This window comes from Pyrgilauda ruficollis, unplaced genomic scaffold (assembly GCF_017590135.1).
Source record: "Pyrgilauda ruficollis isolate IOZ18807 unplaced genomic scaffold, ASM1759013v1 scaffold2, whole genome shotgun sequence".
Taxonomy (NCBI): Eukaryota; Metazoa; Chordata; class Aves; order Passeriformes; family Passeridae; genus Pyrgilauda; species Pyrgilauda ruficollis.
The window spans coordinates 1183402-1195756 of record NW_024519206.1 but is presented as its reverse complement, the minus strand read 5'-3'; the positions used below and the strand labels follow the sequence as shown (position 1 = coordinate 1195756).

General features: G+C 41.5%; 1 protein-coding gene across 1 annotated transcript in view; it reads right to left on the bottom strand.

Annotated features, from left to right (window-relative positions):
* Positions 1 to 11976, bottom strand: part of CDK14 (cyclin dependent kinase 14) — a 313331-nt gene extending 301355 nt beyond the window's left edge. Inside the window, exons 1-2 of the mRNA XM_041466561.1 lie at positions 11564 to 11976; positions 5088 to 5119 (exon numbers count right to left, since the gene is read on the bottom strand). Of these exons, the coding sequence (XP_041322495.1) occupies positions 5088 to 5119; positions 11564 to 11654 (123 nt within the window). The 5' untranslated portion in view covers positions 11655 to 11976. The remainder of the gene's footprint in view (positions 1 to 5087; positions 5120 to 11563) is intronic.
* Between the last annotated feature and the right edge of the window lie 379 nt (positions 11977 to 12355).

Here is a 12355-nt window from a genome sequence, read left to right as displayed (position 1 = left end):
CACCTTTGCACACATTTGGCAAAGTAATCTAACTACCAGATGAAGTTTTTCTGACCCAGTTCCCCAACATTATTTAGAAAATGCTTTGACACCTATATTTCTGGATTTTTTTTCCAAATTCAGTTTTAAGGATTTTTTTATCTTTCTGTCATACACGCACTTCTCTCTCAAGCTACCGACTAGAAATAAAATAGTAAAAAATCCGTAAGTTATTTAGTGTATTATGTGCCACCTGCATTTTGGCATTCAAATACCTCTTGTTCATGCTTTACAAAGCTTTACTTTTTTCCAGCTACACCCTTTCCTTTAACTGTTCAAAGTCAAAAATCTCTGTGCAAAAGTTCTGGTTCAGAGATAGGTGTCCTTTAAACCAAGACATTTTTCATGCCAACATCCCACAGAGGGAGTAGCCTTTTTATTTGGGGTGAGAGAGACTGTAAGAGCAAGCACATTACAGAATCAAGTACTAACTTGGCAGAACTTCTTCCCCTTTCACACACTTCCACTTCAAACACACAGAAGTTGTTCCATGAGTGAAATAAATGAAATTTGGCTTCCTCAGAATGAGAGACTCTTCATGTAGTAAGGAGTGCATGAGTATTAAGGATTTTGCTGAAGTCAGAGTATTCATAACACCTCCAACTGCATTCTCATATGCTCACAAGAACTTGCATTTCAGCTTTTCCATCAGAGGAGATTCTTATCTCTACCCCTCAGCCAGCTCACATGCTTTTCCAGCAAGCATCTAGGCATCTAGTGTCAGCCAGCTTCAAAGTTACGGGGTGAAGTCAGACAGCATTACACATGCAGCAGGCATAATCACAGTACCTCAATTTCCTAAGAAAAATGGCCTTAAAAAAAGGTGCTCTTGATACCAGTAAAAATTAACATTAAAATACAGCTAAACAATAGCAATAAAACTCATTATGAGAAGCATTAATCAAGGAAATTCCTGTTGATTTTGAGTCTGAAGATTATTTTCTTTTGATTTAATTGTGACATTGATATTAATTTATTTAGTGTGCACACATATGACTGAAGGTCTTAAAACATGATTTAAGGGCTCAGAGAAACCAACAACAGAAGGACAAGAACAACAGCTTATGACTGCTGACAATAGTTTAGAAATAAATCGTAATAGCAAGCAGCTAACCAAAGGAGCAGGTTACCTCCAGCCTTGAGATGAGTTTAGTCACAACATCAACACTGGCTGTTATCCCGACAAATATGCTACAATTCAGCCACTTGTTATTGGCCTTGATCACATTGTAATGAAAAATAAATTGGTTCCATCATTATAAGGCAGAGTGGACTTGTTACACCAGTGGTCCAAATACATCAAAGCAATCCTGCATGGTTGGAAATTTTTAATCTAAACTTTGACAAACTACTGAAGCACAAACAAAATGTTCACTCAGGAAAGACTTATTTGTTTTTAGACTGCTCTTTTCATGCAGTGCTGCTCCTCAGAGGTGTTCATTTTCTATCATGATATTCAGTGTAGATAATCAGAGCTTCATCTAAAACAACAAAACAGATGCTAACTGTGCCAGAACCTACACTCAGAGTGTGAAACTTAGGTTGCTTTGAAAAACAGGGCAGCTACTTTGCAGGGGGAGGTGGTTCACAGTTTGCCATTTTCAGAGAATACATAAGGTACATTCAAGGACACAAGGAGAAGATGCCTTACTCAAAAAAACTTTGAAAAGAGACAAAAAGTCCCCCTCTCCCATGATACTCCATGACAGAGGAAACCAATCCACAAAGCACTGAAAACACTGAGAACCTTCCCACTGATTTCAGCACATACTGACACAGGCCTATGTTTCAGTTCCCACAGTATGACCAGTATGACAAAAAGGAAGTGGCTAAAGGTTAAAAAGGGAAAAACAAAACCACACGATTACTGCTTTAAATGAAAGACTGTAGAAGAAGGGGTCTGTATCCACTCCTTTATTCATATTATTCTCCAGAAGATGTCACAACATCTTGGGAAGGTGGGCAGGCTACCACTAAATCCATTAAATGGATTCATTCAGTGTTCTTTCCTGGACCAAAGCAAAGGCTGGCATCACTTACAGAAAACTGGGGTTTTTTTATTTAAAATTTAATCAAAGCAACACAAAAGCAGGTATTAAAAAGTAAGAAATCTTACACTACTCCTTCATGCTATTGCTGTGCTCTCACCTTATGGGTAGGACTAAATGCAGCAGTAAGATCCCTGAAACAATTCTACAAAAAAGTATTTTCTAACACATAACTTGATCACAGGATTCACTCCTCATGATTCTTTTGGTCCTAATTTATTGGAGAGATTAATTTCATAACCAACAGAAAGCAATTATGTGGTACACTTGCCTATCATGTCTGACATCTCAATTTTCAGTAGTTTCTCTTCAAAAGACAGAAAATTTCCTGCAGTGTTGTACATTTTTCTGCTACTGCAAGCAATTAAAGCAGGTAGAATTAAGAGCCACTGAAGCGCTCAATATATTCCCCTCAGTTCCTGAGAGACAAACAAGTAAGCATCTACAACATGCAGAATAAAGTGACAACCTATCCAGCTGCAAATGCAGACCTTGCAGCTTTAGAAGGGTCATCTTCCTCTTCATGCCACTTTCTCTCCTCCATCAGACATTTCAGGTCCCTGCTGGCCAGCTTCTGCTCCTGGTGTTCTGGTCACAACTTGAAAGGCTAAAACACGAGTCCTCCACCTCTACCTGTCAAAAGCATAAAGTCCCTCTGCAAGTTCATTGCTCCTTGTTCGAGCACTGCTCCACAGGTCAACCTCCCTTCAGGAAAGGGGAAACAGGCTGAGAAGAGATACACAGCATCTGTCAGCAACATAAAAGAGCATCTTTTCACTAACCATACAAGGAGAATGGGCTGCTTATTTAATGAAATTTCTGTTTCAATAGTTGACTATTTCATTTTTTGTAGTAGGAGGCCCAGAGCTGAAAGCTTTGGAGAGCTTGGAAAACAAATTCCTCTCTCTTCTATCTTTATCTGATATTCCCACCTGATATTCCCACTTATTGTCATCTTAACTTTTTTCATAACTGTTTCCCTGTTAGAGCAATACTACATATACAGGCAGAAGACTAGACTGCTTTTTTTAATACCAAATGGTCTTAGTAGTGTTTTTCAGGATGGCCTCCTAAGACCAATATGTGCACCCACTCCTCTGCTCACAGATTCTGTCTTCCTCAGAAGTAGGTGTTATTAAATCAGGTGCATTATTGTTACCAATGTCTGTTTCTGATCTGATTTGAAGGATGTTTGAAAAGAAAGGAATTAAGTGATACCTGGTACAGCTCGTGCTCTGATTCACACTTTAGGCTACAAAATCACCAAGAACTGTGTAGAATTTGAAGAGATAATAAGCACAACATAAAATCTCAACACACTTTTCTTTCTTCTAAGAAATGGCACCTAAAACTATGGAACCAGTTGATGCAAATGTCACATCAAACTCTTCCATATTTACAGGAAATGGAAGAAAATTCTTTTGTGTACCCTTCCCACTAGATGTCCCTTACTGCCTCTCCAGTAGCTCATTGCAACAATCTGTCAGATTCCATTAAAAACATATTTGAAAGACTATTTCTCCCCCAACCCCCTTGAATTTAAACAAACATTTGCTCAAGTTGTCTCCTGTTAAAGCAGAAAACCAGTTTTAAAGAAAATAAATGCAACCTGCAGATAAACAATCCTGGGGAAGGGAAGGGGACAAAAGAACTGCCATCTTCATATGACAGTGCTGTTTAATAGATCCTTTAAAATTCTGAGTCAAATTCAATACAAGATATTACTACTTACTGAGTAGGTTATAGCACAGATATACCACTACAGCCTTCAGAATAAAATACTGAACAGAACCAGACCAGATTTGTAAAACAAGGATTCAGAGTTCACATATCTGCAGGTATTCACACAGGTGTAACTTTTAGGGTGGAATCAAGTTCCATGAGAGTTACAAGAGAAATATAATAGTCAGGACCAAATAGTCAGGACTACTGCATGATGCAACAGAATTCCTGAAAAGAGAGCCTGTCCCCATGACCTTCACTGCAGACCTGAGAGGGGTCAAGGTGAGTTACAGCTTTTGCAACATATCAGAAAATCACAAAATATTTATATTGTTGCTGCTGTATTTCAGCATCAGTGTGATCTGTTTAGAAAGAGATGGAGTCTGATTTGATCCAGAATCCAGGACATTACATCATCATTTATTTATTCTAGAGTCTGGCATTACACAACAGCTATCTCACTCTATTCAGCCAAGAATTTAAGCTTACAGCAGGCAATGAAGAAGAAATGCCAGAAGCACAACATCAACACATGAAAATACTTCCATTTGCTTCCAGCTATGGTGGCAGTACAAGGCAAGCATTGACTACAATATGACCAATCACACCAAGGCCTACACCTCTTCCTGCATAAACTTGCTCTGTGGGATAACTTGCACTGACCTGGAACTCCCAAGCACAAATCTTGAGCAGCATATTTCACAAGTTAACTTGTGAATCATATCACAGACAGGTCAAGACCCCAAACTGATTAGACTGAATAATCAATTATCAGCTTTACCAACAGACTAGATGCTGGTTTTGTGCTGTTGGGTTAGGTTTCTTTTTAATTTAATAATAAGCATCTCTCTCAGTTGACATATTCAGCAAGTGCCAGTGCAGCAGCATTTTACATAAGGTATTCTCTCAGGAGGGATGTTTTTTCCCTGCCTGTTACAGTACAGGCCTGCAGTTACAAGAATTATCATGGGCAAAGTTCTATAAAGTATTTTCCCTGCATGCAACATTTCCCAGCATTGAAAGTTTTAAGTGGTCACTTTTCTTAAAACATCCAGCTGTATTACATTAAAAAAACAAACCTCTAAGTGTTCCATGCAGACCCTTTGACTAACACTTTGTTCTGGTAGTTATTCAGAAAATGAAAATATGTTTGAGCAACATGCATGTAATAATTCACATGTACATCATAACACTACTATTTGTGGGTTTCTTCTAGCATCAGTGAGAAATATTAAAGGCATACCTGGACTATGTAAGGTGCAAAGACATTTAACCTACCTCATCAAAGCTGCTATCTTCCTTCTTCAAGGCTTTAAAATAAAAAGAAAAAAGAAATTATTATCTGTACTGTATTTCAATAAACACAAACCACTAGAAAACAAAACAAACAAACAAAAAAAAAAAAAAAACAGGGCATCATTTTCCTGTTATAATAGGAAAGAACAGGCTGGTGTGAATAACAATTTTATACTAAAAATCTGAATCTGTAAATGGAATGCAGAACAGCACAGAGAGTTTCTAAGAAAGTAAATTTACATATTTATGAAAAAATCCTCTCAGGTTAAAGAAAATAAGAGTTTTAAGGTTGGGTTTGGGTTTTTATTTTAATTCCTAGTGAGTGGGAAAACCCTTTATGGAGAGCTTGACTGAACTTCAAAAAGGAAAAGTATAACAAATACCTAACCATGTATTCAGTTTTTCAAGTACTAACTCTTTATCAAATAGTATGCATTGTAACATGACTTTTTCCTTTTTCTTTTTTTGTAATTTTTATTATGACTTGCACTAAAGCAGAAGAGATATCTTTCTTACACTGTTAACAAGCAATTAATCAACAAACACAGGAGAGAAAACACAGTGCAAAAAATATGTGAGCTGGTAAGAAAATGAAGACAAATAGTTCTGCAGTTGTAGCAAAGATCAAGCTGATGGAAAGTTTTCCTTTAGCATACTGGACTTCTTTATTGAAATATGAACAAAATTAATTTCTCCAAATCTGCACTGAACTGTGCCAGTCTGAAGGTACGAGACTGGTTCTTTTTGTCAACCAGACCCACGGGGGACTGCACTGCATGGGCCGCACGCCGTGACCTGAAAGTGCTCTTTGTTTCCCTCTCTTGAAGAGCTAAAATTAGACAAATCATTGCATTGGTGATGGCACTGCTTCTCTTCAGTTTAAACCACAGAGGTTTTCAGTTTGAGGGAGGTCATCTGAACAGCCATGCAGCTCGTGCAGTGCTGCGCCAGAAGGGTCCCTCCTCATCATTTAAGCAGCATAATGTTTCTTAACACTCCTGAATTTTTCTGCAGGAGATAAATATTTAAGCACCTAGCATGGCTGAGGATCTAGACTCCAGTTGTTCTTCTTTTTTAGATGCTCCTTCTGCCTTTAAATCACCAGTAATTTCTGAACATCTTTCAAATCTTGTCTTCAGGAGCAGCTGCATTACCAGCTTCAAAAACAAAAACAACCAAAAAACAAACAAACAAAAAAAAAACCAGCAAATATTTCTTTTTTAGATGCTCCTTCTGCCTTTAAATCACCAGTAATTTCTGAACATCTTTCAAATCTTGTCTTCAGGAGCAGCTGCATTACCAGCTTCAAAAACAAAAACAATCAAAAAACAAACAAACAAAAAAAAAAACCAGCAAAAATAAAAACAAAATAAAAAAATAAAATAAAAGCAAACAAAAAACCCACATGAAACAAACCAAACCAAAACAAAGCAAAAGCAATGCCAAAACTGTAGAAGCTGTATCAGAGGTGGTACAGAGTACCACCTGTGCAAACGGTGCTGCACCTCCAGAATCTCCACCATGGGCAGCAAGGCACAAATCTCAGTTATCTTTGTACAGAAAAGCAGGGAATGTACAGAAAAGCAGAAAAGCAGCCTTCCTTTGTTTTTAAACTCCCATTTCTTTAGGACACGAAGCATGGCTTCCCTCAAACCTTTGAAGATCACTGCTTTACTCACCTAGATTTCATGCTCAGTGATAAAAACAATGAAACAAACCCTGGTATTTTGCTGAGGAGATCTGAGGCACACATTGTACATTTTGATAGTTCAATATATTTTTATGGTTTTGAAGGGTGATCAAAATATTTTTGGACTGCCAATTCCAAGTACTCAGGACTATGAGTCAGGAAAGAGAAGGAAAGAGAGAATAGGAAAGAGAAGGAAAGAGAGAGAAGGAAAGAGAAGGAAAGAGAGAGAAGGAAAGAGAGGGAGAGCCCCCAACCTGTGGAACAGTTTTTAAGAACTGTTTTTTTAAGAACACTTCTATCTTCCCAATTACCATTCAGGTCACAATGACATACAAGCTACAAATTAGTAAATTACACACCTTAAGCTGTGCTGACAAGCTTTTCTCCCTTACCAAAACACAAGATTTTCACATGACCAGAACACTACAGGAATAGCAAAACAGATAGCTAAACAAAATTCAAAGTGTAACAGAACAAGAAGAAATGGGAATATGTGATCCACTGCATATATTTGGCTTGTCTTCAGCTTCAACCTTTGACTGAAAGAGGGCTTTTAAGAATCACAAAAAGAGTATGAGAGTTCTGGCCACCCATTTAATAAGATTCTGTTTAATAATATCAGTCTCAACTAATTCACTACAAAGCATCTCCCAAAGAAGACACAAAAGCAGCATGTTTTATAAAACAAACTATATTAAAAATACCTTTTTCTCCTTGATGCAATCTTTTCCTTTTTAAACTGTTAAAAAAATTCTGCTGAACTTAAGAAAAAAATAAACTGTTTACAAATGAAGTTCTCATTATCTCAGGTATGTGAGCTATGTGGATGTACATCAGAGATTAGTGGAGATAACCTTAGTATCAGTGAGGAGCTAGTGACAAAGCCCAGGGATGCCCAGAAAGGCCACAGATTGCTTTCAGCACACTGTGATAAATCTCAGCAATGTTTTCTCTCTTTTTTTCTTTCTTTCTTCCTTCCCTTCCTTGTAATCTGGTGTTAGTTTTTGACTAAAGAAACTCATAAGAAAACAGAAGTTAAATGGCATGAGCTGAAGTGATCTTAACTGTGATTCTGGTACTATATGAGCTTCAACAAATACATAGCTAAGAACTCTTCACATAATTAAGAGATGACTAATGCTTTTATTAAATTATTCACTAATAATTTAATTACATAACTACCAAAGGGTAAAACTAAGAACCAAACCTAATAAAGGTTTAAATCCTAAATTAAACAGTGAGTCAACTGAATCTCTAAAAGTTGCTTAACATGTAGTTATGATGTGTTCACTTGTACGGACAACACAGTCTGTAAGCAAGGAAACAAATTTTTTAAACTAATACGGATGTTCATATAAAAATGAATAGGCTGGCAGAAACTTACAAATTAAAAGAATTATGTATATTTTTTCAGATTCTTAGTGATGTAAGTTCTTTATGATAACTTTTAAGAGGGACACTCCTTGAAACACCAGAAAATTTCTACCAGGAGAAAGGGTACCTGAGCTGCAAAGATAGTTCATTTCTCTAGACCTGAAGCACACAATTTCTGCAGCAAAGAGCCACCCTGTAGCACCACAGACCACACACATTTTCCCCAGCACACCACAGCACTGTATCATCCTCTGCCAGATTTGCACATAATGGAACAAAGTGAATGCTCAGGAAAAGGCTGATTGAGTGCGCAATTTCACACATCACAGTTTTCAACTCAGCAAAATAAACATTTTCAATATTAGGTACTCTAAGAGCTACAGGACTGAGCCCAGTTTTGTTTGACGAGAGCCAGATCTTCTTCACCAGCAAAGCCAGTGGATGCAAAGCCTCAATTCAAAGTAAAGAAAATGGGTCAAGCCTTCCTGAGGCTGCTGTTGGTACCCTTTGGGCCTCTGCTGTGCCCCAGGAATAACTACACTGTCTAGAGATGGTGGGGAAACAGCTTCTAATGTTACCTAACATACTTTAGTACACTGTAAAAAAAAAAATCATAAATTAACTGCAGCTACAGCTTCTCAAATTGAGAGGACTACTTGGTGGGGAGAAGTGGGTCTGAAATGCAGTTTATTGAGTGTTAACCTGAAAGCTCTAACAAAAAAAAAAGCTCACTGCCAACGACAATCAGGATACATTTCACTCTTATCCAAGAGGCTAACATAAACTTGGGTATCTAAATCTGGTACCAATGTTTGGGGTCTTGCAGCATTAAGAGAATTGCATTTGGTAGACAGGATACTGCCAACACTGGGGGAAGGTGTCATAGTGCTTTATCATTTCAAGAATGATCAACAGATCTTTTCTACTGCAACACATTTGAAGGTTTGACTCACGAATTATTTGATTCAAACACCATAGTACTCTCACATCATTTATGTGACAATGTTCATGATACTATGTTGGGTACTTAAACCTGCAAAAACACATTGAAGCAGACAGAAAATGTTAATATATCTCTATTATATACTCTTTTATAGAATCACAGAATGGTTTGGGTTGGAGGAGACCTTAAAGATCATCCCAACTCCCCTGTTATGGGCAGGGACAACTTCCATTAGACCAAGTTGCTCAAAGCCACATCCAACCTGGCCTTTACCACTGTCAGGGATTTATTATTTATGACAAATCACAACTGAGCAGATAACTGAAAAAGTTACAAATTAAATACATAATTAATTTATAATTTGCTAACCATACCAAGCAACCAGCACCTATGCAAAGAGCATTAAAACCCAAATACCCCGAAAGTCTTTTTCCAATGAGGTTTTTGTTTTCTCTCCTTCACTTCAATATAAGAGTTAAGGACAGCACATGTTTTAACCAAATTTTTCCTGGTATGCAAGTTTAGAATTTCTTTGCTTTGGCTTATCTGTGGCTCTGGCATCAGGGAGTGGACTATCTTCAAATCTCATACAGATAAATTAGAGGTTTTTTGCTCAAAGTACAGTTACCAGAATGATGATCAATATATTTGAGCATCTGAAGATGGAACAAACTTGCTGGTAGCAGCTGTGTTTTAATCACAAACCAACCACCAGCAAACAAACAAACCAACCGCATACCAGACCACACTCCTACACTTCTGCACACATACACACAGAATTGGAGGAGCTTTCAGACACAAATATCCGTGTATCTAAAATCAGGCCAGAGCTCCCAAGGAAACTGAAGGCTTGTTTAATTTGTGCAAAATGACAAGAAGAGATGATCACCCAACCGAGCCAAATAAAACATGCAGAAATTACCAGCCAGAGAGGCCCTGATCCCTAAAAGGCATTAACAGGACTGTCACTGTTACAACAAAGCAGCATCCTCATTCAAAACATTTTCTTTGTTAATGACTTCCACCATCAGTAAAACCCTTTCACAGTTCTGTGGAAGAGTGTCTCTCTGTGTTTATACATGCACAGAGACATATAACAGACCATACACCCGACTGCTTCATTTTTTTTTCTTCTAATCAAAGAAAGTTAAATGCATTCTACAAGTTTAAGACTGAAGATAGGTGAAAGCTGTTTTCGTATGGGGGCAGAAAGATTTGTAACAGTGACTTGATACTTGCTTTACAACTGTAACTTTGTATTTCCCCTTGAAACTCTCTGGTTTACAAGTAAGAATAAGCTTTTCTCAGTCTCTTTCAACCTGGAGTAGGACAATAAGAAGTACCTGATTTCAAACACAAGCATCCGCTTAAAAGCTTGCAGTGCTTGAATGCATACACAGCACGTGAAAAATTAAAATGCCCAAGTGTGCCGGCACAGATCCCAGGTAGGGTTACTGGGGAGAGCCAAGGCCACCTCTCCTGACTGGGCACAGGCACTTCACACCCTCTCCCTGGGACAAAGCCGCTCTGCAAGCTGACCCACGTCTGCAGCCGGGCTGGCTGTAAGGGAAGACCTCCCAAATGGACAATGCATGGGGAAGGACTGTGGAAGGGCCCCACAGACGGTCTGCAAGCACAGGGGTGCTGCATCTGCTCTCCTGTGTTACAGCACTTCCTCCAGCTGCTCTGCGCCACCAACTCGGGGACACTTCACACCTCCTCTGAGGTACCTTCTTTCCCTGCTCAGCTGCGTGTTGATGATGTCAGTGGGAATTAATGCTTTAAACAGTGAATTAAGCAACATAGTGCACCAAAGACTAAGAGAAACACCAGTCCAAGCAGACCAGAACTCTTTGGCATTGTTCTCAATAACAAATTCAACTGCAAAATAAACTGGTGTCAAAACCAAACGCGGTGTGGTGGCACTGGGAGGTAACATGCTTGGCAGCGGCATTCAGATGACGCTACCTCAGGATGCTTTATGTCAGTGACAGAGCGACAAGACTTCACAGCAGATGACAGATAGACTTCTTTTGTCTGGCCCCCTAAATCACTGGGCCGCTATTATCTGTTTCAGCATCTCACACCTCAACTAAACCTGCAGCCCGTACCAAGAATAAATTAGCAGACCTGCAAGACAATGAAAATTACCTATTGCTTTCTGTTGAGGTTTCTCTTTGGCAGTGGGGGCACGTGAGCCAACTCTCGTTTACAGTTTGTTCTTCTCAGCCGATTTTGGGCTAACTCCCTCACAGAGCCATGCAGCACTGCCGGGGCTACCGGAGTTATTTATTTCCCGAGCTTTCTTCCCAAGAAAAGCTTTTAGCGGACGGCGTCGTCGCGGGTGTTCCCCGGCAGCCTGGCAGCCCTGAGCCCACCGCCCCCAGTCCCCTCCCTGCCGGGACCCCTGGGTGCCGGGCAGCGCCGTCGGGGTCCGGGCCCGGGACTCACCTATTCGGCCGAAGCTCTCCGATAAAGTTCTCCTCAACTTTTTCATCCTGCTGATCTTCTCGGCGGACTGCGAGTCGATCATGTCACACATCGGGGGGCGACCCCCCTCTCCCGCCGGCCGCCACCCCCTCTCCCCTGGCTCCGGGGGAGACACCGCCCCTCCGGTCCCGGGGCTGTCCCCGCGCTCCGAGGAGCCGCCGGGACGGTCCCGCTCCTGCCCGGGAAAGGAGCCCTACACCGCGGCCGCGGCTGCCGCTGCTGGTGCCGCTGCGCTCCGCTCCCGGCTCATGGCCCCGCGCCGCCCCTGGCCCCGGCTGCCCCGGCCCGGCCGGACGCGGCGGGCAGGGCGGGCAGGGCGGCAGCGCCGAGGGGAGATGGAGGAGGAAAGCAAAGTCCGGCCAGGGGCTGCGGACGCAGGCGGCGGGAGGGAGGGCGTGAGGAAGGGAGGGAGGGTGCGCTGAGAGAAAGGAGGAGGAGGAGCCTGGGCGGGCCGGGGAGCCCCGGGGAGGAAGGGCGGCGGCGGCGGGGGCGTGAGGGGGGCAGGCGGGGAGCGCTGAGGCCGGGCCGAGGGATGCGCGCTGTCTGCGGCGCGTCCCGGGCGCGGGGAGCGTGCGGCGATTCCCGTCGGGAGCGCTGGGGCGGCGCAGAGGGCGCTGGCGGCGGCGCTCGGCGGCAGCGGAGACACCGCGACCGCCCGGGGCTGTCCGCGCCCGCTGCTGCCGGGCGCTCTCGGGACGCGCCGCGGTACCCCCGGGCCGGGCTGACCCAGGGTCCGCCCGTGGAAGGAGGCAC